The sequence below is a fragment of the Pagrus major genome, chromosome 19 (assembly GCF_040436345.1).
Source record: "Pagrus major chromosome 19, Pma_NU_1.0".
Lineage (NCBI taxonomy): Eukaryota > Metazoa > Chordata > Actinopteri > Spariformes > Sparidae > Pagrus > Pagrus major.
In genome coordinates this window covers 17,596,255-17,623,559 of record NC_133233.1, presented here as the reverse complement: position 1 = coordinate 17,623,559, position 27,305 = coordinate 17,596,255, and the positions used below count along the sequence as shown (strand labels likewise).

The following is a 27,305-nucleotide window of genomic DNA, read 5'->3' as shown; positions in this document are numbered from 1 at the left end:
AGAGGCGGGACTTCTAGCAGAGACCGACATTTAACCCTTTGTGTGCCATAATTATTGACTTAACACTACGGACAGCGGTTGTATTGATAGTGACTACACAGTAGCGGCTGAATATTGGTAGGGACGTGTCCCTAGCGTCCCTACCCAATTCTACGCCCTTGGACTAGGTAATGTGTTAAAGTTTAATTTAACTTACACTCCGTCATGTTCTCCGTCTTCTTCCTTCCTCACTTTCTGATGTATCATCTGATGTTTTCTTGGAAGGCAACCAAATATAACGAACCATTACCTTGAGTAAAGTTATGTATTTCTCTGGGTTTGAACATTGTTGGAAACAATACACAGCTCAACAAAACACAGAACAAAGGCCTAATCAGCTTTAGACACGTTAACACAGAATGATTGTGGGATGGCCATCATTTATGTGACAGATATTTTGCCTGAAAGGGGAAGTTGTTTAGAAGAAGTATTTACTTTTGTTATTTCATCTAAATGTTTTATTTATTGCAAAATTAACATTTATATTCAAGATAGATCTGTGCATTGATGTTCATGCTTTACCTTTTGGGGCAAATATAAAATATAATTGACTTTGAAGACTGTGATATGCAGTTTAAAACTCTGAATTTTTTGTGAATTCACCTTTGACTGACTATAGTTCTGTTTCACTACTTTCCTGGGCTGAAAAGCTGCAGTCTCATATACAAGTTATATGCATTTTTGTGTCTGTTGGTCAGGATATTCAGCATTGATAGGGAGGAGGTTGAACGCTTCATTTTGTGAAGGGATTTCTTAAATAAAGCAACAGGAAATTAGCTGTTTTTCTTCTCCGATGTCCAGATGAACAGATTTCTAAAGCTCCAGACATTTGTAGTCTTGTTTCATTGCAACATACATTTGATTAACTGAAAGAAGTCAGATGAATCTGTGCTCATGTTAAGTTTGTGCTTACACATGTAGCTCCACCCAACATGCAGTGGGTGTGGTTACTCCATATAAATACATGTGTATTTGATACACAGTTGAAACAGTTGAGACATAAAAGCAGAAAGTTGACTTCTCTGTTAAACTCGACAGAACTTGAGACAATGGATATAAAAGTCGGAGCATGGAGTCATACGTCATATGCTGATAAGGAAACTCAGTGGATTTGCGATCAGGTGAGCTTCTGTCTTTATAAAATCTCTACATAAAACTCTGTGGTCTGCACTTCAGTCTGAATTTACATCACATTTTATTTATTTCATACACAGGTGAGGAGCCTCGTGGAGGGAAAGACAAACAAGATATACCAGGAATTCAAAGCAGCTTTATCCATGGATCATATTTTGGCTGGACATACCTACCTCATCAAGGTAATTAATATTGTGATATTTATTCTAAAGAGAAGTAAGAATGTCTCAGGTACATGAACTTAATGAAGTGTGACATCCAGTAGCACTGCTCCTCAGTGCTCAGTAACATGAGATCAAGATAAAGATATTCACTAAAAGATCCAATTCTCCTCTCTTTTTCCTGCAGGTTCGTGTTGGAGAACGCAACTACATTCATCTTCAGGTCTACCAAGCACGTCCCTGTGACGGAGCATGGCTTCAGCTGCTCGGTGTACTGGAGGACAAAACCCAAGACGACCCCCTCGAACATTTCAACAATTAAAAACTGACAAGCTGCAGTACTCTGCTTGCTTTACTTTTTGATTTTGAATGTCACATTACACATAAAGATCAAAATGTTGCTGTTTGGAAGGAGCAAGTTGAATGAACGACTTTCACAAGAAATAAAGAAAGCCTGAAGCATATCCTGTGTCCTGTGTGTATTTCCTAAAGGCATTTGACACATTAAATCTTGATATTCTTATTCATAAACTTTACATATTTAACTTTTCTGATAAAACTTTAGAGTGCTGTCAATCTTGTCTCTTCAACCATATGAGGGGTGGATATAACAATGAACAGAAAATAGTAGTGATCAATGAAATAAATATACTTTTTAATTAAATATCATTTCATGGGACTTAAAAAGGCAACAATTTATTTTTTAATATAAAACCATCATTCATCAATTAACTATATTTGATTTTAAAACAAAGAATCATTGCATCATTTAAGTTGATATGTTACAATCATAGCTTCATTCTTTTATTAACTTTTATTTTAGTGCCTTTGATTTAAGAAGAGTTTGGTTTTGGATCAGAGGCTGCATCTAACCTGTCAATCAAACACCACGCCCATCAGTGAGGTGTGGGCTCCATTATCTTCATCTTGTTTCTTCGTCTCCTCTGTTCTTCTTAAGTCATGAGCAAGCGCCACTCTGGAGTTTTATTTGCCATGTTCGTATGCCAGTTCCTCACTAACTTACATTTACATTTAGGGCATTTAGCAGATGCTTTTATCCAAAGCAACTTACAGTAATTCATACATTCATACACTGATGGCGATGGCTGCCATGCAAAGTGCCGACCAGCTCATCAGGAGCAGTCTGGGGTTCAGTATCTTGCCCAAGGACACTTCGACATGCAGACCAGGGGAATCAAAACAGCGACCTTTCAATCACAAGACGCTGGCTCTACCCCTGAGAAACAGCCGCCCCAACTTAATTTCTGGGAATATTTAACTGTGTCGATTTTAAATACGGACAGTGTTTGAATGTAAATTGATATAAATTTGTAAAGTACGGTCATGTCTTATGGAACTCATAGAGAGAAAAAATGGGTTAATTGAAAAAGTTTTAATATGATAACATTTGGAAAATTCATTAATTTCATCCTGTAGGACATTTTGAGTGGTATCGTTATCTGATTCTCAAGTGAAAGACTGATGTACACCGATAAGTTACAGAATAATCACTGCGAACAAATTAGCGATATTGACTGAATAAGGTGATAATATGGCAGTGTGGCATTACAGCTTCTTTGCACTTCACTTGCACTCTTTTTAAAGCCTGTTGATCACTTGGGCATTGTTAATCTGAAGTAAGATGAGATAAGACTTTACTGCCAGAGGAGAAGTTCTGGAGAAAGAACACATCATCTTTAACAACCACCATTGCAAAAAAATATCTACCTACGTGACTGTGATAGAAATACTCATGGACTATTAGGTAATGTGTTAAAGTTTAATTTAACTTACACTCCGTCATGTTCTCCGTCTTCTTCCTTCCTCACTTTCTGATGTATCATCTGATGTTTTCTTGGAAGGCAACCAAATATAACGAACCATTACCTTGAGTAAAGTTATGTATTTCTCTGGGTTTGAACATTGTTGGAAACAATACACAACTCAACAAAACACAGAACAAAGGCCTAATCAGCTTCAGACACTTTAACACAGAATGATTGTGGGATGGCCATCATTTATGTGACAGATATTTTGCCTGAAAGGGGAAGTTGTTTAGAAGAAGTATTTACTTTTGTGATTTCATCTAAATGTTTTATTTATTGCAAAATTAAGATTTATATTCAAGATAGATCTGTGCATTGGTGTTCATGCTTTACCTTTTGGGGGAAATATAAACTATAATTGTCTTTGAAGACTGTGATATGCAGTTTAAAACTCTGAATCTTTTGTGAATTCACCTTTGACTGACTATAGTTCTGTTTCTCTACTTTCCTGAGCTGAAAAGCTGCAGTCTCATATACAAGTTATATGCATTTTTGAGTCTGTTGGTCAGGATATTCAGCATTGAGAGGGAGGAAGTTGATTGCTTCATTTTGTGAAGGGATTTCTTAAATAAAGCAACAGGAAATTAGCTGTTTTTCTTCTCCGATGTCCAGATGAACAGATTTCTAAAGCTCCAGACATTTGTAGTCTTTGTTTGATTGCAACATACATTTGATTAACTGAAAGTAGTCAGATGAATCTGTGCTCATGTTAAGTTTGTGCTTACACATGTAGCTCCACCCAACATGCAGTGGGTGTGGTTACTCCATATAAATACATGTGTATTTGATACACAGTTGAAACAGTTGAGACATAAAAGCAGAAAGTTGACTTTACTGTTAAACTCGACAGAACTTGAGACAATGGATATAAAAGTCGGAGCATGGAGTCATACGTCATATGCTGATAAGGAAACTCAGTGCATTTGCGATCAGGTGAGCTTCTGTCTTCACTCTTTATAAAATCTCTACATAAAACTCTGTGGTCTGCACTTCAGTCTGGATTTACATCACATTTTATTTATTTCATACACAGGTGAAGAGCCTTGTGGAGGGAAAGACAAACAAGATATACCAGGAATTCAAAGCAGCTTTATCCAGGAATCATATTGAGGATCGAAAAAACTTCCTCATCAAGGTAATTAATATTGTGATATTTATTCTAAAGAGAAGTAAGAATGTCTCAGGTACATGAACTTAATGAAGTGTGACATCCAGTAGCACTGCTCCACAATGCTCAGTAACATGAGATCAAGATAAAGATATTCACTAAAAGATCCAATTCTCCTCTCTTTTTCCTGCAGGTTCGTGTTGGAGAACGCAACTACATTCATCTTCAGGTCTACCAAGCACGTCCCTGTAACGGAGGATGGCTTCAGCTGAGCGGTGTACAGGAGGACAAAACCCAAGACGACGGCCTTGAACCTTTCAACAATTAAATGCTTACAAGCTGCAGAACTCTGCTTGCTCTGCTTTTTGATTTTGATTGTCACATTACACATAAAGATCAAAATGTTGCTGTTTGGAAGGAGCAAGTTGAATGAACGACTTTCACAAGAAATAAAGAAAGTCTGAAGCATATCCTGTGTCCTGTGTGTATTTTCTAAAGGCTTTTGACACATTAAATCTTGATATTCTTATTCATAAACTTTACATATTTAACTTTTCTGATAAAACTTTAGAGGGCTGACAATCTTGTCTCTTCAACCAAATGAAGGGTGGATATAACAATGAACAGAAAACTAGTAGTGATCAATGAAATAAATGTACTTTTTAATTAAATATCATTTCATGGGACTTAAAAAGGCAACAATTTAATGTTTAATATAAAACCATCATTCATCAATTAACTATATTTGATTTTAAAACAAAGAATCATTGCATCATTTAAGTTGATATGTTACAATCATAACTTCATTCTTTTATTAACTTTTATTTTAGTGCCTTTGATTTAAGAAGAGTTTGGTTTTGGATCAGAGGCTGCATCTAACCTGTCAATCAAACACCACGCCCATCAGTGAGGTGTGGGCTCCATTATCTTCGTCTTGTTTCTTTGTCTCCTCTGTCCTTTTTAAGTCATGAGCAAGCGCCACTCTGGAGTTTTATTTGCCATGTTCGTATACCAATTCCTCACTAACTTACATTTACATTTACGGCATTTAGCAGATACTTTTATCCAAAGCAACTTACAGTAATTCATACATTCATACACTGATGGCGATGGCTGCCATGCAAAGTGCCGACCAGCACATCAGGAGCAGTTTGGGGTTCAGTATCTTGCCCAAGGACACTTCGACATACAGACCAGGGGACTCAAAACAGCGACCTTCCAATCACAAGACGCTGGCTCTACCCCTGAGAAACAGCTGCCCCAACTTAATTTTTCTGGGAATATTTAACTGTGTTGATTTTAAATACGGACAGTGTTTGAATGTAAATTGATATAAATTTGTAAAGTACGGTCAGGTCTTATGTAACTCATAGGGAGAAAAAATGGGTTAATTGAAAAAGTTTTAATATGATAACATTTGGAAAATTCATTAATTTCATCCTGTAGGACATTTTGAGTGGTATCATTATCTGATTCTCAATTGAAAGACTGAAGTACACCGATAAGTTACAGAATAATCACTGCGAACAAATTAGTGATATTGACTGAATAAGGTGATAATATGGCAGTGTGGCATTACAGCTTCTTTGCACTTCACTTGCACTCTTTTTAAAGCCTGTTGATCACTTGGGCATTGTTAATCTGAAGTAAGATGAGATAAGACTTTACTGCCAGAGGAGAAGTTCTGGAGAAAGAACACGTCATCTTTAACAACCACCATTGCAAATAAATATCTAACTACGTGACTGTGATAGAAATACTCATGGACTATTAGGTAATGTCTTAAAGTTTAATTTAACTTGCACTCTGTCATGTTCTTTGTCTTCTTCCTTCCTCACTTTCTGATGTATCATCTGATGTTTTCTTGGAAGGCAACCAAATATAACGAACCATTACCTTGAGTAAAGTTATGTATTTCTCTGGGTTTGAACATTGTTGGAAACAATACACAACTCAACAAAACACAGAACAAAGGCCTAATCAGCTTTAGACACTTTAACACAGAATGATTGTGGGATGGCCATCATTTATCTGACAGATATTTTGCCTGAAAGGGAAAGTTGTTTAGAAGAAGTATTTACTTTTGTTATTTCATCTAAATGTTTTATTTATTGCAAAATTAACATTTATATTCAAGATAGATCTGTACATTGATGTTCATGCTTTACCTTTTGGGGGAAATATAAACTATAATTGACTTTGAAGACTGTGATATGCAGTTTAAAACTCTGAATCTTTTGTGAATTCACCTTTGAATGACTATAGTTCTGTTTCTCTACTTTCCTGGGCTGAAAAGCTGCAGTCTCATATACAAGTTATATGCATTTTTGAGTCTGTTGGTCAGGATATTCAGCATTGAGAGGGAGGAAGTTGATTGCTTCATTTTGTGAAGGGATTTCTTAGATAAAGCAACAGGAAATTAGCTGTGTTTCTTCTCTGATGTCCAGATGAACAGATTACTAAAGCTCCAGACATTTGTAGTCTTTGTTTGATTGCAACATACATTTGATTAACTGAAAGTAGTCAGATGAATCTATGCTCATGTTAAGTTTGTGCTTACACATGTAGCTCCACCCAACATGCAGTGGGTGTGGTTACTCCATATAAATACATGTGTATTTGATACACAGTTGAAACAGTTGAGACATAAAAGCAGAAAGTTGACTTCTCTGTTAAACTCGACAGAACTTGAGACAATGTGTCGAGGATGGAGTGAGACGATGGATGCTACTAAGGAAACTCAGGGGATTTGCGATCAGGTGAGCTTCTCTCTGTCTTCACTCTTTACAATCTCTACATAAAACTCTGTGGTCTGCACATCAGTCTGGATTTACATCACATTTTATTCATTTCATACACAGGTGAAGAGCCTCGTGCAGAGAAAGACGAACAAGATATACCAGGAATTCAGAGCAATTAAATACAGGGATCGGTGTGGGGCTGGAGTAACCTACCTCTTCCAGGTAATTAATATTGTGATATTTATTTTAAAGAGTAGTAAGAATGTCTCAGGTACATGAACTGATTAAAGTGTGACATCTTGGCAAGCATTTAACACTGCTCCTCAGTTTTCAACAACATGAGATCAAGATTAATATATTAATTAAAGTCCAATTTCCTCTCTTTTTCCTGCAGGTTTGTGTTGGAGGTCCCAACTACATTCATCTGTTGGTCTTCCAAGCACTTCCCTGTTATGGAGGACATCTTGAGCTGAGCAGTGTACAGGAGGACAAAACCCCAGACGACGGCCTTGAACCTTTCAACAATTAAATGCTTACAAGCTGCAGTACTCTGCTCTTTGATTTTGAATGTCACATTACACATTAAGATTAAAATGTTGCTGTTTGGAAGGAGCAAGTTGAATGAACGACTTTCATAAGAAATAAAGAAAGTCTGAAGCATATATTGTGTCATGTGTGTATTTTCTAAAGGCATTTGACACATTAAATCATGATATTCTTATTCATAAACTTTACATATTTAACTTTTCTGATAAAACATTAGAGTGCTGACAATCTTGTCTCTTCAACCAAATGAGGGGTGGATATAACAATGAACAGAAAACTAGTAGTGATCAATGAAATAAATGTACTTTTTAATTAAATATCATTTCATGGGACTTAAAAAGGCAACAATTTATTTTTTAATATAAAACCATCATTCATCAATTAACTATATTTGATTTTAAAACAAAGAATCATTGCATCATTTAAGTTGATATGTTACAATCATAACTTCATTCTTTTATTAACTTTTATTTTAGTGCCTTTGATTTAAGAAGAGTTTGGTTTTGGATCAGAGGCTGCATCTAACCTGTCAATCAAACACCACGCCCATCAGTGAGGTGTGGGCTCCATTATCTTCGTCTTGTTTCTTTGTCTCCTCTGTCCTTCTTAAGTCATGAGCAAGCGCCACTCTGGAGTTTTATTTGCCATGTTCATATGCCAGTTCATCACTAACTTACATTTACATTTAGGGCATTTAGCAGACGCTTTTATCCAAAGCAACTTACAGTAATTCATACATTCATACACTGATGGCGATGGCTGCCATGCAAAGTGCCGACCAGCACATCAGGAGCAGTCTGGGGTTCAGTATCTTGCCCAAGGACACTTCGACATGCAGACCAGGGGACTCAAAACAGCGACCTTCCAATCACAAGACGCTGGCTCTACCCCTGAGAAACAGCCGCCCCAACTTCATTTCTGGGAATATTTTACTCAAGAAAATCAACTGTGTCGATTTCAAATATGGACAGTAATACAAAAATTGATGGCAAATGGAAAAGTAGTAGTAAAATGATGTGTCATTAGATATGAGCGCAACTACTAAGCATTCATTATCTGTTAAGATGAGACTTTACTGCCAGAAGAGAAGTTCTGGAGAAAGAACACGTCATCTTTAACAACCACCATTGCAAATAAAAATCTACCTACGTGACTCAGATAGAAATAATCATAGACTAGGAAATGTATTAAAGTTTTGTTTAACCTAAGGGTTGAAGAGACCCCCTGACCCTCCTTTTGCTTTGCTGTTGGTAAATCCAGACTGAGATACGGACCAGAGGGTCGTGTGTGGAGGTGGTGAAGAATGAAGGTAGACTGAAGCTCACCTCATCACAAATCTTCTGAATGTTCTCAGTGGCATCCTGTGTCTCACTGAATCCTCCAGACAAGTTAGACATTGTCACAAGGTCAGTTGAACTGTAGGGCCTTGGCAGAGGTTTGAAGCATGTGTGAGGAGCACACTGCTCACTATCTCCACTATATCACTATCAACCACATATGAGTGGGATTAAATGGATGTCCTGTCTTAAATACTCATCTTTGAATTCTAGGTCAGGATGAAGAAATGAAATGAAAGCGATTAAAGTCTAACAGAGAATATTCCCGATTTCAATGCTTAGCATGTCTTGTAATGTCTTCTTATGTGTGGCTTGTTTTATTTATTGCAAAATTAACATTTATATTCAAGATAGATCTGTGCATTGATGTTCATGCTTTACCTTTTGGGGCAAATATAAACTATAATTGTCTTTGAAGACTGTGATATGCAGTTTAAAACTCTGAATCTTTTGTGAATTCACCTTTGACTGACTATAGTTCTGTTTCTCTACTTTCCTGAGCTGAAAAGCTGCAGTCTCATATACAAGTTATATGCATTTTTGTGTCTGTTGGTCAGGATATTCAGCATTGAGAGGGAGGAAGTTGAATGCTTCATTTTGTGAAGGGATTTCTTAAATAAAGAAACAGAAAATTAGTTGGGATATTAAAGTTATTATGTCAGGATGTGCTTTACCTGCTATAATGGAGCTGGATTTAAGACAAATATAATAAAATATGAAATGGAATGGAATGGAATTGGTCACTTGTACATATTTCTTCTAGTTCTAGCTTAATACTTGTTTAAAAAGAAGACATCTTCCTGTTTAATAATTTGTTAAAAATTAAAAGGATGAGATCCTGGTTTAATGGTTATTTAGAACCATTAAACCAGGGGATAAATGGTGTTAAAAGTTGTAAATAACAGTAGATGGTCTCCTGCAAATCATCTATTCGACGGTTTTACTGTAAGACAACAACGTCCTCCTTGCCAGGTGAAGAGGGGAGAGGCTCCAAGGGCCTCTTAGCTGACAACAATTAATGCAAGAAACAGAACCTCAATGAAATGCAGAGGCGATGGATATGTGTTCCTACAAGGAGAACAAAAAATCATTGAATTATTATCAATAATTGGATACTGCCAGAGTCATCACTGCTGATAATAACATACCGGGTGGACAGATTAATGCTGTCATCACTGTCTTCATCATCAGAAGACACTGGGGGGTTGTCCTCACCTTCTTCATACTGACCTTCCTCATCTGAAGACAGCACTGGGTAGTACTCAACTTCTGAATATTCACCAACAAACTCACCTTCCTCATCTAAAGACAGAGAGAGGTCACTGAGGCACAGCAACTGAATTCCTGCAAGAAGATGAGAAGTACAACGAGAAGGAGGAGCAGAGGGGATGTCGTCACCTTCCTCATACTCAACTTCCTCTTTTCCTAGAAATGTGACTTCATGTCTACACAGGATGATCACATTCAGCTTCAACAGTAAGTCACACCTCTGCTGCTACAATCATATGACAAGTAGTAGGTGATTCAAAAACATAAGAAAGCTGAATATATCATGAGCATCATGACCAACAAGGCTTCTCTAAAATAAGCACACAGGCATCTGTTGCTTCTGTTCACACTGAGAGGAACCTGTAACTGTTATTTTCTCCTGTTTTATAAGCTGCAAATAACAGGGACGCTTCGACAGCGACGTCACTGGACTCACAATACTCTCATGCAGTCACAGACTTATTCATGACCAACCACTTTCCTCCTCGCCCTAAAGACCATTTCTATTTCATTCAACAACCAGCATGTCACATCCGAGCTTTCAGTGTGATTGTAAAGCAGCTTCTTCACAATATTTTTGATTTAAATTCATGTTCTGTTGGTAATTTAAGGAATAAATGTAAATTCGTCCACAAAATGTATAAAATTTGATCTTAAAACAGCTCGAGCTTCAAAAATCAAATGAATCTACGAAGCTATTCACACAGAGGAAGCGGCCATGTTTGTTTCCAGAGGCTGTGTCCAAATTCAGGGGCTGCAGCCTTCAAAGGGCGCATTTGAAGGCCAATTACGTCACAACGCCGCGCGAAGGCTGTCCAAAATCAAAGGCTCTTTCAAATGCAGCCTGCCCTTCCCTCTTTTTGCCCTTCCCTCTTTTTGGAGGACGCACCGCTACTATCCTTCGCGGCCTGCTATATCCCAAGATCCTTTGCACACCGCTGCTCAGTCCCGAAACAGAAGAGGAAGCAAGAGAAAATGGCGACATCAAGTGGTGCAGACATGACATTCAAATTTAAGTAATGGGTTCATACTCGGTTTTTACTCATTTGAACATCCAACGCCAGATATGTTAAACTTCAAGGGACTATAAAACCTCCAAATTTTAACTTTGGTAATGCTATGGTAAATATAGTTGTCATTCACCAATGGGTTAATGTTTATTTTGTAATGTTGATAGTTCAGTTTAGATTTTACACATTGTACACACACAAATAAATGTACACGTTTGATAGATTTGAACCAAAACAGACTTTAATGCACGAACACCTGGTGACGCAAGCAGGAAATACTCCGAAGGCTAGACCGTCCCATTTACGGACCCGGCCTTCGTGGGCCGCAAAGGCCGGGTCCTTGAAGGATGCAGCCCCTGAATTTGGACACAGCCAGAGAGTGACTGATGAGGTCCAGGTGTGAAGCTCAGGTGAGGGGACTGAAGTGATTGCAGGGCAGATGGCAGTGGCAGGATCAGGAAAGGAAGTATAAAAGTCTGACAGGTATAAAAAAAAAAGAGCTGAAGGGGCTTGTGAAAGTATTGAAGGTTGAAGAGAGGGACAGATAGACGGACATGATCAACAAAGAGGAACTGTAGTCACAAGATGAACCTAACATGGGTGTGACTAACATTTAGGGATTTACAAATATTCACGTGGCTCACAGCAACTGCAGTGTCAGTCTAAATTGTGAAGTAACAAGAGTGGTCACTGTGGTACAGTCAACAGTTTTCTCGGCATGGTTGCAGAATTTCGTCTGGCTTGGGGACCTGTGATTAATCAGATTATAAGGATTGAGTCGATTTCATTTAACTGATGTCTGAAGAGGGATGTTGACATTGTTCTGCTGGAAAAGTTGAAAGAATCATCAGGGGAAAAGACAGTTTTGTCAGCTTGGTCAACAGTTTAGTTTATGTGAGAGCACCTGAGTGCAGAATATAAATTCGACTGTATATTTTTGCCTGTGTGTTGAGAATATGTAGCCTGTTCTGTGTACCAGAACAGTTATCGGTTTGAACAGTGGTTAATTAAAATGGATGATAAACCTTTAAAACTATTTTATTGGTAAACATGACAATTTGACCTGTGTGCACAGAAAGTATGTAGATTTTCTTCCAGAGATAAATACTTTAATACTTCAACCCCACTGACCTGCCACTGGGCCAGTCTTAACAAACTCATGCTGTGTTACACATCATTGAAACATACATCTCCAATTCTGGTGGAGATCTCAAGGTGGAGTGCTATGATTTCTCTTCATAATAATTAATAATTAATAATAAATGATAATAATAACAGTAAATATTGAAAATATATATAACATGCGAAAAATATTTATACTTTTATCATTGTTCTTGTTAAAGGTACACTATGTATGTTTGGGGAGGAAATCTTATTCAGTGGCGAAACATCTTGATTGATGGATTTCTTTTAATGCTTTAACAAAGCTGGAAAGACAGGTTACATGATGGGAATGTTGTATACATTCTAAGCCAGGAGGGCATTAAGGTAAATGGAAAGCTTGATCATAAAGAACAGACTGTCTTTGTTTGTATGACTGAATACACAAACTTTCTTTGAAGGACAACACAGTTTTACTTTGTTTATATTTGGTGGACCCTGCCACCTTTCTAGCTTAAAACATTGTTCTGGGATCAACCTCTGTTGATGGTTTGTTTATTCAGTTGTAGAAATATGTCTGAGTGTGTATCATTACCTTATTAATATTGTAAATATTACATTTCAGAGTTTGAATTTCTTTTCCACAACTACATAGTGGACCTTAGATTCCCAATAAGGTCAACAGCTTAAAAAAGGAATATGTGCATGTATCCATAAAATAGCTCAGAGGATTCTTATTCATTCAAGGTTGGGCTGTCACAGGATTATTGTGGTCAAACAAGTTTAAAAAGGCTATCAATCAAATTCAGCCTAGTGTATGTTAACTTTGACCGTGACTGTATACTTTCCTTTAAGCTTAACACACACTTATGAATCACATCCACTGAACTGTAGGTGAATCATGAACCTGATGACTGTGTGTAAAGGGTAGATGTTGGATTTTATGGAACAAGAAATAGATGACATAAACAGGAACTAACAGTGAGTTGAGTGTTGTTGCACAAATCTGTGTCTGAGTGGACCACAGAAGAGGAAGACTGTGTAATCTTAAAGGTCAATAATATCAATGAAGAACCTGGAGCAACGTCCACAGCTGACAAAAACCTTAAGTTTAAGAATGGACTTTTCTTTGCCTTCTTTGCATCCGTGGAAACATTTTTCATTAAGCTGTCTGCCAGCTGAAGACCTACGCCCCGAACTGCAGCTATCTCACAAATCAGATACCACAGACAGAAAAACAACACTTAAGAGAATCACAACAAATCAGATTTATTATTATTATTTATTATCTTGTACAAAATAGTTCCATTTTGACAAACTCTAAACATCATGATCTACGGTACGAAAACAGTTTGTTATTACATGTTAGGAATGACAACATTGTTTTGTATACTGAGTCAGACTAATCTGATAATAACTGGGTATAATGAGACTGCAGCCTGTAGGCACTGGTGCTTTGCTTGGTTTGGATTTAGATCCCATTAGAAGTAAGCAATTGGGTCAGCATGGGTTTTGTTATGCTGCATATCAGTCAGCGACACTTTTCCTCCTGCATGTGGGAGTTCTTTGTATACACGGAGGTGAACGTGTTCCTCTCCTCCCACATGGACCTGCAAGGAAGTAAAGGTATTAGGGAGATGTTAAAGGGGTCGCTCATCCCCAAATCAAAAATACATATTTTTCCGCTTACCTCTTGTGTTATTTATCTGTAGAGATTGTTTTGGTGCGAGTTGCCACATTTTGAAGATATCGGCCGTAGAGATGTCTGCCTTGTATTGACTGTGGCAACATGGCACTCGGCTTGTGGGAAAACTCAAACTACAAGAGAGTAGTTTCATCCAGGAACTATTCTCTTTCTACCAAACTACACCCGAGGAAGAAGCGAGCATCTTCTCACGGACGAGAGGCTCGTGCCCGCGACAGCGCAGGATGTAAACATCGATGAGCTGAAACATGAGCTAGCTTAGTTAGCTTAGTAAGCTAGCATCTCATCCATGAGTAGTTCCTTTTGCGCGTTGATACGGAAGGAAAATAGAGCCCACAAGAAACTGTTGAAAACAAGGTCTGTGGACTATCTTGAGTAACCTTATTTTTGGCGGCTTTGAGCATCACAAGCCAAGTGCCATCTAGTTGCATTACACTCAGGAGAAGGCAGACATCTCTACGGCTGGTATCTCCAAAACTCTGAACCTCACACCAAAACAATCTAGATGGATAAATAGCACTACAGGTAAGAGGAAATATATGTATTTTTGATTCTGGGTTGAACTGTCCCTTTAAACCTGCATTTATTGTCACTTGGAGGAATTGAAAACAAGCCATGAACACAACACTGCAGTAAAAACTGGAAATTACCTTTATGAAGTAGTTCATCCCGGACACAACCTGCTTCGTGTAGCTCTTGGCTGTGAAAGCATCAAAAGTCTTCCCTGCTTTTGCCTCTGCATCGGTCCTCATCTGAGCAACAATGACATGACAGTGACACAAAATGAAAGCCAGGCCAAGTTCACTGTGTGTGAACAGTTTTGAGGAAATAAACTAACGGTGTAATTATATGTTTTCTACTTACTGTGTCACAGAGCTGCTGGATTTCAGCGTCAGCCGCAATGGGCTCGGAAGTTCCTCCACAAAGCATCGGCATTGTGACAGTTTACAGCGATACAAACCTGCCAAAAGACGAATAAATGAGAAGCTGTCTCACTGTTTTCACTGAGGCGTCCGAGCTGAGTCAGGAAGTCATATGACGCTCTGTTTCCGACTGTACCATCAGCGTAGGGGTGTCTGCTTTTTTGTAAACGACGTCACAAACCGACTGAAACAACAAATCAAGTCTCTGTAATGTAAATAACTCTAGAGAAAGTTTCTAAATTTGTGGTGAGAATCGTTCAAAGAAAAAATAATGAATACTATGAATGTATTTTCCGTATTTATCTCTGTCCACCCGCTTTACAGCCGATGTGGGGTAGTCCGAGGCGTGCCTGTGTTTGGATGAGGCTCAGCACACTGCTGGGACATGATTCGGGCAATAGGGTCTGGTTGGACTGGAAAAAATGTGTGGGGGTTTTCTGTATCACTAATGAGTCATGCACTAACTAAACAGTTCAATAAGGTTTTCTTCATCTTTCTCCAGTTCCCCCTTTGTACAGTCATTTCTGCTTTCTACACAAAGCTCCCTAAAATGACCAGTAGGCTATAGGCTACTGCATCAGAATCAAAAGCCTCTATGAAGTCCAGTTATGTTTTTTTTTTGGTTCATTAAAAGAGATTTGTCACAGTGGATGATTAAGTTTCTAGCATATGGATTAGATTTCCAATCACCCTTTTTTAAAACAAAAGATTTCACAAGCTACAGTGTAAACCACTCAACAGGCCAGAAGAAGTGATTCATCCTCTGTGTTTCTCTATTTTTGTGCACTTATTTTCCATTATTTGTGGCGGTGTAAAGTAACTACATGCATTAGTAAATCATTATATTCAAGTTAGGGCTGGGCAATATAACGATTCATCATTATCGTGATATGAGACTATACATCATCATACATTTTGTCTTTATACTGTGATATAGGAGATACATGCAGCTGTTTGCCATTTAGTGATTTTGAAGTGTTTCTAACATGGCCGACGGGGTCTATGAAGAAATGTTTTTCAAGTTTGGTGTCGAAGAAGATGACTGGCCTGCACAGAGGGATGACTTCAACCCTTTTTAAATCACTTCCAATATCACTAGTTTATTTGTGGCTGAACGAGAGCATATTCTGTGGGAAGCCCTCTGCATGAAGAAGCCTACAGCATGAGTACTGTTCAATGGCATCTAAGGTTGGGCAATGTCTATAATCTTCTGTTCTTTATGTTCAAGCTTTCTATTTACCTTAACGCCATCCTAGCTTAGAAGGCATACAACATTCCAACTATGTAACCTGTCTTTCCAGTTTTAGAGACATTCATTTATTGTACTGGCAGGGTCAGGGGTGAGATCTGTCCTCTGTGCAAGAACTGAATTGACTCTGCCAGATGCATGATTGAGACATATGAACAAGCAAATGGTGAACCTAATGAGGACATCTGCTGGACAAGTGTGACAAATCCATCTGTGAGAGATTCAGCTGTGACAGACTCTGTAATTCTGAATCAGGATATCCATCAGTGGAAAATACAATAAAATAGCTTTAGTTCTATATTAGTGTTACAACATTGTAGTTAAGGTTTTGTCTTGAATTGGTTCCTAAAGAATCCCTGCAGATTCTGCGATCAGTTCAGCAAAGCATTCATGTTTCCTCCAGATTAAACTTTATTAAAATTTTTTTTTACCATGTTAGCAACACAGCTCTGGTCCAGACTGAAAAATCTCTACAACTTGATGTGTTGCCATGAAACTGGGTACAGACATTCACGTTTCCCGGAGGATAAATCACTCTGACTTTGGTGATCCCACAACTTGTTTTTCGAGCACCACCATGAGGTTAAAGTTGTTTTCTTTATATCGGAATATTTCCATCATATTGGATTGATTGCCATGAAGATGTGCGCAGAGATTCATGTCTCCCAGAGGATTTACCGTACTGACTTTGATGACCTTTTGCCTTTTCCTCTTTTGTCAACATTAAATCGACATTACCACATATCCTGTGAATTATTTCATCATCTTCTCCATATTAGCCCACAAGTTTGTATAGATATTCATGTTCCTCAGATGATTTACCCTTCTGACTTTGTTGATGCTTATGCTTTTTCTCTTTTGTCATCATTAGGTTGACATTTCTCAACATTTTCTCCATATTGGCCCCCAAGTTTGTACAGATATTCATGTCCCCCAGATGATTAATCCTAATGACCTCGATGATCCTCTGACTTTACCTCTGGCACCACCGTGACATCAAAATTCCAGTTTGTTAATACGTTAATTTATGACCTAATACTTTAAAAACTGATGACATTCCCATCAACCTTAGCTGTAGACTACTTTGTGTTGGCATGCTGTCTCATTAAACTAAGATGGTGAACACTACTAAAACATCAGCATGTTATTATTGTGAGCATCTTAGTATTCTGATGTTAGCATCTAGTTCATAGTGTTAGTCTAAGTCTGGCTCCAGACTCTCAGTTTTGTTAGTGTTTTTTATTTTTGTTTAATTCAGGAAACTTCAGTCAGTGTGAGCGTACTTCTTCATTTGGTTTGATTTTGTATTAATAATTGTAGTACTAATGTGTTGATGCACATTATTTTGATTATTAGCCTATTTAATTCCTGTTTTTTAAAAAATGTGATTAACTGACCATATCATCTGTTTTTTTTGTTTTTGTTTTGGATCGGTTTAATTCTGTGGAAAACACATGTTCAAAGTGCAGGGTTGGGTAGTAATGGATTACATATAATCGGGATTACATGATCAAATTACAAAAAAATAAGAAACTATTATTAGGTCATATTACATTATATTAAGCAGGCCTAGGTGTCTAAAATATGTCTTCAAAAACCAGCATCAGAAATATTGTAGAACATTAGTTTTGTTTTGACTATTTTGTGGCTTTTGGTATAAGGTACAGTATAAGTTTGAAGTAATTCAGGTTAGATTACATTTTGTAATCCATTGTATTGTGTTACACAACTCTTGTATTCAGTAACAAGACTATATTTCAATGTGATCTCACTCAACACTGTCATGGTGAAAAGAATTAAAGCATTTAATTTAATATCTTACATAAAAATAAATAAAAATAAAAATTAATCTCATACCAACGCCACACAGGCAAGTTAATACTTTACAATTCTTGGTTTCCAATAAAAAAAAGACTGTCTTGCACGATGTATCCTGACTCTAACTTTTCCAACCTGAGGATGGCGGCAGCAGAAGCAGCCTGTAGTGTGGGACACCTCTAAAGAAGAAGAAGAGACACGTCTGTAAGTGAAAGTGCGCAGTAGTGATGACGCCTCACATGAATCTCCAGGGCGCACTTGTCTTCATCATGCTGTCCTGTCTGCTGTCTCGAAGTTTGTGCCAGGTTGTTGCGGAAGCGAACCGCAGGTCCTACCCGACCTATGCTTCAGCTTTTCGGACTTTTACAACCTCAAGTCCTAAATGCGGAGAAGCCTCCGACAGCGGTAAACATTTATTTCCTGCTTTACAATCAGCTGGAATCACCTTTACAGCCCCGTCGTCATATTCCTGTTGGCCTCCTCTCACTTTATGGTCAAGTCTTAATCTGCTGGGTGTCATAATGTTCTTTATCACAGTGGTCAGATCTGTTTGATCACTGTAAACATTTTATGAGGTGTTATCACTGCAGCAGTTATTGCACTATAATAAGCTGCTTGTGCGTAATGCTGCCAGCCAGTGGTGGAAGGTAATGAGCCTACATTGACTCAAGTTTGAGCTGCCTGAATATTTTCATTTTCTGCTGCTTTTTTCTTAATTCAGAGGCAGAAACTTTACTTTTCTTTGACATCTATTTGATAACTTTAGTTTCTTTAATAATAACAAAATATAGGCTAATACAAAATATAATCAACGTTATATTTGCAGGTTAAGATAAAACTTTGCATTAATAAATGATGTGGGCTGGTAGTCTTATAGCCTTTATAGCCTTTACTAATAATAGAATAGAATAAAATAGATCTTTATTGTCATTGTTTCAAAAACAACGAAACATGGGTAGCAGCTCTTGGTTTGACAAATAAATATTAAATATAAACAAGTATAAAAATAGAGAAAAATAGTAAAATATATATAACAAGATAAATAACACAAGATTCAAGTGAATATGTACACAAGTGAGTATGTAAATGAGGTGTGTTATTGCACTTCAGTTTTAGGGTGGGGGTTTATTGCACTAGTGTGAAAGTCTTTAGAGATGTGTGTGGTCCAGGTGAGTTCGACCGACATGTGAACCCCAAGGAAATCCAAACGCACAGAGCTCTCTGCCCTCTACATGCACGGGGAGGAGGTAGAGAGGGCAGAGAGCTCTGTGCGTTTGGATTTCCGGAAATCCACAATTAGTTCCTTGGTTTTCGAGGTGTTTAAGTCCAGGTCATTGTCCGAACACCATTCTGTCAGATGCTGAATCTCCTCCCTGTAGGCTGACTTGTTGTTATTAGTTATCAGTCCCACTATGGTCGTGTCATCAGCAAACTTGACGATGGTGTTGGTGGGGTGGATGGGGGAGCAGTCATGGGTGAAGAGGGAGTTGAGGAGGGGGCTGAGGACACACCCCTGTGGTGTGCCAGTGTTCAGCATGAGAGTGGATGATGTGCAGCCTCCCATCCTGACGTTTTGTGGTCTGTTGCTGAGAAAGTCCATCATCCATGTGCACACTGAACTGCCTAAGCCCAGGTTGCTCAGTTTGTGGATTAGTTTGTGGGGGATGTCCACAAGTCCACAAACAGCACTCTTACATACGTGTTGGGCTGATCCAGGTGTGTGGGCTGTGTGGAGTGCTGTGTTGACAGCATCCTCTGTCGACCTAATAAAGTGATGTACACATGAATGCACCAATAAGCATAACTTATATAATAATATAGGCTACATTTTCTGAAATAGGACACTCTGCATATTTTTTGTACTTTATGTATATTTTGCATCATTTAAGTAAAATTTTAAATGCATATTTAACTTTCTATTAACTGAGAGTTCTTTTTTTTCACAATTCTGACTTTCAAAAATATAATGAAAGTTCATTGTAGTAGCTTTAGGTAAAAATGGTAAAACCCCAAACTCAGTTTAACGTCAGAATTTTGGAAAAGAAAAGTCAGATCTCACTTTCTTTTTTATTCCAGTTAACCTAATCCTCTTCAGTATTCCTACACTGGGGTTTTACCATTTGTACCTAAAGCTACTACAACTTTTTCTTTTTTTTATTCTGGTGAAACATGTAAACTTTATTTTAGTGCCGTACCACCAGACTACAGAGCAGCTTCTTTCCTCAGGCTGTGCGACCCCTCAATTCATCCTCAGCACTCCTTTGAAACAATAGTTTTAATTTTTTGACTTATCTGACCTGCTAACAGACATCAAGAAAAGCTAATAATTATAATAGCCAATCTTATTGCTGATGGTGTCTGAGACTGTATCATAAATTAACAGTTTCTTGTGCTACGTTTAAGTAAAAAATCTGAGTACTTCTTCCATTGCTGCTACCAGCATTGTCAGACTGAATGGACTGAAGAATGTGTATTCAGTGTTTTTCGTCCGATTGTTCAAAACAGGGAGTTTGGTCGACTCTGGCATTTTTGTTTCAAATGGACAACAATATACGTAGTCTGTCAGGAGGGAAAGCTCTAGTTTACCCTCACAGTGACATTGACCAGTAGTAAATGAACACAGCTTACTATCACATCAATGGATGGTGAGTTTATAGGTTTTTACAGGAATTGGTAATTTGGCAAAAAGTAAATCTGAACTTCATGTGATCTTTTATGTTTTCACTTTAGCTTCAGTGGTGACCTACTCGCAGCTGAAGACCATGCTGTCCAATCGTGACATTCAACTGTTTGACGTGAGGAATCCCGACGAGTACCAGGCTGGACGCATTGCAGATGCTGTCAACATCCCACGTAAGTAGTAGCACATGTAAAGTGATTTTTTTTAGACCTTTACTTCCATATTGTTCGTCTGTATGTTTGTGAATATCAGTGGGCAACCTGGAGGAGTCTCTGAAGCTGTCCCCAGAGCACTTTCAGCAGAAGTTTGAAGTGAGGGCTCCTGGGAAAGATGACGACAACATCGTGTTTCACTGCAGAAGTGGCAAGAGGAGCTCAACAGCGCTGGACATCGCCCGTCAGCTGGGATTTAGCAGGCGAGTAACAGCTGATGCGCCTGTTTACCCACATGCAACATATTGTTAAGTAGTAATTATGCCTCAAACACTGATTTTAAGTATTCAAATTACATGCAAATTTTCCATCTGATATTATTACATAGGTTCCATGTAAAGGGTCACATTTAAAGGTGCAATATGTAAGAGTTTTAGTTGAAAACTTCCAAAAAATATCTGAAATTATCAACAAAAGAAACAACTGTTTTGATGTTATGACATCTATGTATTGTTGCAGAGATATCTACTGAAGATAGCATGCTAACCAGCTAGCCCCGGCCCGTCACAGTCCAAAGCTGCTGTGCTGTAAACACCAGCACTTTCCCCCTGCTCCGAACCCCTAATCCAGACCACTAGATGCACAGCTAACTGAGCTAACTACCTCATGGCAGCTACACTTAGCAGCAGTTAGCGGTTACTCGGTGATATGTTTCCCCCTATTGGTATGGAGTATGAATTTGACAGGTGGCCAATTCTTACATATTGCACCTTTATTGCAGAGTTATTCAATCATGTTGAGTCAGTGTGTATAAATTAAATAACTAGATGTGTGATTAATTACAGGAGACAGAATAACTAATTTGAAATAATTACCTTTAAGTGTAAAACTTGAATAATAAACACATGAATAACGCTGTTATAATAAGGTAAAAAAGCTACATAATGTTGTTTTAAATTCCAGATAAACTCAACTGAATTTCAATAATGTTGATAATATGGGTCTTGCTCTACCACACACATATCCAGCTCTATAAATGGTAAATTTTTGCTGCGTTGTTACTTAATAATTAATCAGTCCCAGCGCTGCGACTCAAGTTCAATGTCCTCGGATGCTGCTCTGGTTTGTTGAACACTGGATGACCTTTGAGTGTAAAATCAAACATCAGTGACAAGAGACTGAGCTCTTCTCTTTATGCTTCTTCTTCTCAGGGTGAGACATTATAAAGGAGGCTACAGTGAGTGGGTGGAGCAAGAAGGGAAGTGAATCCAGGCTGAATTCTGCACATCTTTAATAAAAGTACAATGAATACAGAACTACACAAAATGAATGAGCGATGAAACTTCTGTTACTCTTGGGCAACATTCAGTTACAGGTTTTTATCATGTTGACTGTTAATATGTTACAGTTTAGATTCACATTGACTGATTTTATAGGTTAACACCACTTTTGCCAAGTAACATTTTTTAGCTACTGATTGAGCCTGATCACTAAGGTTTTCCATACACTGTGTGCCATTTCCATTCTGTGTGAAGACACATGATTGCACTGATTAACGTGAAAGTGTTCTTGTTAAATAAATGATATACAAATGGAAACAACAGGGCTTTGTATGATTTTCTCTTTTGTAGTTTGCATTTTCAAAAGTCAACATACTGAACTTTTTGAAAAGAAATATATATGCATTTTTTTTACCTTTATTTGCTCTGAGAAGTTTGAAAAAATGAACTTACAAATGCAGCTGCAAGCAAACAAAATAGTAGAAAACAACCCCAAATCAAGCATTTACTTACTTCTTTTACTGCCTGTGTATTTTAATTAGGCACCTTTTGTTGCACAATACACAGAGCAATAATCACCTGGATAATAGCAAGGATATAATAATAAGAAGAAGAAGAAGAAGAAATGAAATAAGCAATACAAAAATGGTATAAAATAAGACTAAATAAACAAAAATATTGGTAATAAACACAATTATATTTATAAAATAAGTACAATTTGATCTTCCATTAAACATTTACATAGAATAATTTAGACATTCTCTAAATATCAATCAGAAAGTGAAATTAGGTATATGAATACAGTGTTAAAGGAACTTTTTTGCCTTTATTGTTTTAAGTCTTAAGAGATAGGTCGTCATACGACTCCTTTTTGAACAAATCTGTCTTTAAATTCAGAACAGCGGTCAGTGATACCATACAGTGTTGGCACTTTTCTAGAGTGAGCACACTACATCGTCAACTAGCTTTAAAAGTGTGAAACTAGGAAATAGTTGTTGCTCCAGTTCCATACTAAATACTAATCGTTTACAGTATGTTGTGCACCATTCATTAAAACTGCAAGGGTCAATCAGCTGAACATTATTCGGCAACAGTTATGATAATCAGCTCATTGTTTGTCACTTTTCAAGCAAAAAAAGACAAAGTTCTCTGGTTTCAGTCTATTCGCTGTGACTTTTTACTGTTTTTCTTTTGATATATGTTTGAGTTTTGGACATCTGATCCAAAACATCATGAAGGACATTTTGCAGTATTTTCTGACATTGAGAAAATAATCTACAGATTAATAAATGATGAAAAAAAACTTAGTCGCAGCTCTTGATTTGGTTTTAGCAGGGAGTTCACAAAAAAAATCAAAAAGCATTCAGACTGCTTTGAGTATACTTTATTTTGTCAGTTCTCCAGTGTGAACATACGAACACATACAGACTCAAAACCTGCTTTGAATTAGTATGTAGTCTGGATTTTGGGATACAGTGTGGGATGGACAGTTCAGTCTCTGGACCACTAGATGGCAGCAAAATGTCAACCAACTCAGAAAATGTTTATTGTCATTTTTATCTCCTACCACTGTCCTTTATCATTATTGTAGCAATGCCCACTACGGCCTGACCTTCACACTGGTATTGGTTCTCGACAGCTATACATCCTGCGAGTAACAGCTTTGAGAGCAGCTGCCAAGAGCCCAATCTGCAAAACGTCCATACATCCCTCATTTGGGGCAAAGACGATCCCACTTCACCTTCCTCCTTTCCAACCCATCAACGGGAGTATTTGCAAAACATCAACAGTCCAGCAAGTGTGTGTGTGTGTTTGTGTGTGTGTGTGTAGGACTCAATTCTCTGGTTCTGATCTCTGTAGGGACTGAATGGGTTGTGATGGCCCCCTGTAGGGGGTGTATACGTACCATGTGACCATGATAAAGGAGTTTGGAGGTGCCTCTATTCAAAAAACCAGAGAGTATAGAAATAGCCCCTCCAGAATTATTATTTTTTTAAATGACACCCCTCCAGTAGCTGCCATTCAAGTGGGAGAGACTGAGATTGATTTCCTGAATGTTGCATAATGTACATAAACGGACTCCGAGGGAAATCTGGATTTATTGGACATGTTTTGTATGAGAGGAGAAACCACTGTTATATCGTCCAAGGTCAAAATCCAGTGTGTTATGGATGTCACGAGCCATCAGTTTTGTCAAGATTCAAATGTATGGATTCAGGCCAGCTACAGTGTGTATCAAGATTCCTTTCAGCTCTGCAGAGCACAATCTCTAGTGTGCATGCTGCTGTTAAGGGGGAGGATGGGTCAAATTTCCAATGAGCACAGACATTTGGACACCTTTGCATTCGATAAAACATAAACCGACTGCAGGTTGGTGGTGAAAAATGATCAGTTGGGTCTGTTTGTCAGCTGCTGCGGTTTTTAAAAAAGCACTTTGTGGGAGGTTTTGTAATGTGAAGCTGCGTATCTGATTTCATTAAGGCACGAGAATATCTGGAAATGTGAGCTACTGTATGTGGTGCTCATTTGCCTCCAAACTGTCAGATAATAGTAGTGCTAACAAAAAAAAACACACAGTATATGTATTAAAGGGGCACTGTGTAGTTTTGGTTAAGAAAATCAAACTCAGAAATATTTATTTTTTCCATAACTGAATAAACAAGCTGTTCTCAGAGGAAAATAAGGTCCCCAGAACGCTGTCTAAAGCTAGAAAGGTGGCAGGGTCCGCCACATATAAACAAAGTAAAACTGTATGAAACTGTGTTGTCCTTTAAGTTTGTTTATTCAGTCATGCAAACAAAATTGTTTATTGAGTTTGTTTAGACATAAAAAATAAAAAAAAATCTACATACTGCACCTTTAACATACAACCAAATGCTCATTTGTTTGGTGTGCGGCTGCTGCTCCCGCTGGGCTTATTACTCTTATCTCAAAATGTGGAGGATTGCAAAACAAAGCACACTGGCTGGGAATGTCAGATAGAAGACAAGTGCTGCAGGTGCTTTTTATCTGCACTGAGGGTTTCTTCTTTGTGTGGAAGGGGGTTGGAAGGGGACCAATAGGATGCCAGAGCTACAAAAGTGTTACTGTCCATACATTTTTTTTTCCACACATGGACCCAGACTGACCCAATTCACGCTCTGTAGATCTTACTGGTCCTGTTTTATGAGGCCAACATTAGGCTATTTTTATGCGGATGTCACTCCCAGCAAAGCACGACCCAGACTGGTTCAGGGTCATGTTGAGGAGAACGGCCGCGGGTAACAACTCAAGCACATGTGATCATCTGTAGCATCATTTAACTACATATAGATTAAACATATGTTATTCTGATGGAGGTTTTCATAATTGGTCGCTAGACGCACAAACTGGAGACACCTGACGTCTCCAACCACGCAGGCGCGCCTCCGGTGTGAATGCAAAACCAAAGTGTGAGGGAAAAAAATAATAAGCTCAACGCGTGTTACCTGCCGTCACACAGCCACGGAGCTTAGGGTGGGGGTGGGGGGGGAGGTGGTGAGTGCGCCGCGGGTTGAGAGCTTCCCACGTTCACATTCGCCCCGTGCGTAATGGCACCGAGCGCTCCTCCAGCTCCTCCCGCTCGCCTCGCGGACCTGGACGCGATGACCGGATAACTTTTAACTCTCGCACACGGGCTTTTCCTCGATGGCATCTGATGAATCCTCCACTCGGAAACAGTAACAGGTAAGTGTGTTTACTTGAGGGAGGAGGATGATGAGGAGGAGGAGGAGGGGAGAGAGGGGGTACTACTTCATGATCCTGAACTCGGTTTTGTGAAATCTTGTTTTCTTGTTTCTGCTCCAGTGTTAAATTACGCCTTAAATTACACTCAAATCTGCTGCTTTGTTTGTTAATTGTTCCATTCTGCTTGTGCTCTGATATGTGACCATGTTGGAAACTCGTCATTTCTTTGTGTCAGCGGAGTAAAAATTGACCCCAATCTTTCTGGGAGCTTGATTATGAAGCCTGATAAGGTGCGCTATCATGAGGTCTAATTTAATTTTACGATCAAGGCTTGTCTTGGCGCAAATTAAGATTCCCTGGATGCTATAAAACAGTTGCTGACAGTGAGGTCTTCATTTAATTCACTTAATCTAGCATTCATGCTCTGATAATGTGCCTAAGTTTAGGTTTTATACAGTTTAACATCTCCTCCTCATTTCCTAGTGGCTTTAGATCATACAGGCACATGCAGCACAACACTACATATACAGCCTATATAAGTGGGCACCTACATTTAAAGGTCCAATTTTGCACAGGAGGTCAGACTCCTGCACACTGACACTTAGTGAGCAGGATCAGCTGGTATTTAAAATGAGAGGGAGCTCTGAAGAGGGAAATCACTTTCACTGGCACTTGATCTACAAGTATAAGCAAACCATTCACCCAAGCTCTCACATAACCAGTGCCCTCGGATTAAAAATTAATGTGTGTGTGCTCCGATGTGGTTTTTACTTCTCATGGCCTGTCACACCTAATTTTGTGATAAACTTGCTGTTGCACTCCCATCAGGAGACTCCAAGGTGATTTGTATCAGTGGCTTTTTTTCTTTTTTGCTTCTTGAGATTCTCTGGTGGAGAATCATATGATACTGGAGCCATTGAGAGGAATTATAGACTGAGGAAAATCTTTAAAAGCCTCCTGGATTTGAGCCAGATCTAAAGACGCTCCTTTAGTCTCTCCCTGTCCCTATTTCTGTCACAGAAAGAGAAGAGGGGGGCAGCTGGATAAGATGGATCGGTTTGTTTTAACATCCAGGCACAGGTGTGAGCATCACCACAGCCCTGCCTTTTGGATATTTGGACTCTGGCCAGACAGGGAGGATTGGGAATAAATGAGAGGAAGGATGGAGTAGCAGGAGCAGAGCCTGGGACCGAAGCCAACCGGACCTCTTAGGGTGGCAGCGCTGACTTATTACCCCTCCCTGATGAGCTAACCTCACTGACAGTGCTCAAAGGCATGCTGCCAGTCCCTTATTAAAGTTCTGTGCTTTGTAGTTTCTGTTAGTTGTATGAGAAGCCATCTACAGGAAGGAAGGGGATGCATACGGCAGGCTGACTGGAACTATTATAAATGCATTACACTGTCGATGAAGTATCTGCTGAGTCTTTGTGGAGCTGACCGTCTGTGTAGGAGCCAGAGAGGCATCAATATGTGGTTCCATCTTTCATTCAGGAAAAATAAAACTCTTGTGAATGTGTGCAG

General features: G+C 38.5%; 4 protein-coding genes across 5 annotated transcripts; 3 read left to right on the top strand and 1 right to left on the bottom strand.

The window, feature by feature from the left end:
- The first annotated feature begins 106 nt into the window (after nt 1-106).
- Nucleotides 107-7,669, top strand: LOC141014845 (cystatin-A1-like). Of its 2 annotated transcripts, none has more exons than XM_073488771.1 (4): nt 107-167; nt 1,078-1,160; nt 1,254-1,355; nt 1,522-1,798. In XM_073488771.1, the coding sequence occupies exons 2-4, from the start codon at nt 1,089-1,091 to the stop codon at nt 1,654-1,656; spliced, it is 309 nt and encodes a 102-aa protein (XP_073344872.1). In that variant the 5' UTR covers nt 107-167; nt 1,078-1,088; the 3' UTR covers nt 1,657-1,798. The 2 variants fall into 2 exon arrangements, with proteins under 2 accessions (XP_073344872.1, XP_073344873.1); XM_073488772.1 differs by lacking the exons at nt 1,078-1,160; nt 1,254-1,355; nt 1,522-1,798 and adding exons at nt 6,954-7,027; nt 7,130-7,231; nt 7,404-7,669 and having other exon boundaries at nt 138-167.
- On the top strand, nt 3,964-4,738 carry LOC141014958 (leukocyte cysteine proteinase inhibitor 1-like). The gene is made up of 3 exons (XM_073488901.1): nt 3,964-4,093; nt 4,194-4,295; nt 4,462-4,738. Exons 1-3 carry the CDS (start codon nt 4,022-4,024, stop codon nt 4,594-4,596), a joined length of 309 nt encoding a protein of 102 aa, XP_073345002.1. The 5' UTR covers nt 3,964-4,021; the 3' UTR covers nt 4,597-4,738.
- A 5,847-nt stretch (nt 7,670-13,516) lies between the features above and the next one.
- Nucleotides 13,517-15,017, bottom strand: LOC141014466 (cystatin-B-like). The gene is made up of 3 exons (XM_073488276.1): nt 14,842-15,017; nt 14,628-14,729; nt 13,517-13,882 (listed from the first exon to the last, which is right to left on the bottom strand). Exons 1-3 carry the CDS (start codon nt 14,911-14,913, stop codon nt 13,754-13,756), a joined length of 303 nt encoding a protein of 100 aa, XP_073344377.1. The 5' UTR covers nt 14,914-15,017; the 3' UTR covers nt 13,517-13,753.
- A 3,142-nt stretch (nt 15,018-18,159) lies between these two features.
- On the top strand, nt 18,160-22,402 carry LOC141014860 (thiosulfate:glutathione sulfurtransferase). The gene is made up of 4 exons (XM_073488791.1): nt 18,160-18,372; nt 20,698-20,820; nt 20,900-21,062; nt 22,011-22,402. Exons 1-4 carry the CDS (start codon nt 18,195-18,197, stop codon nt 22,063-22,065), a joined length of 519 nt encoding a protein of 172 aa, XP_073344892.1. The 5' UTR covers nt 18,160-18,194; the 3' UTR covers nt 22,066-22,402.
- The last annotated feature ends 4,903 nt before the right edge of the window (nt 22,403-27,305 follow it).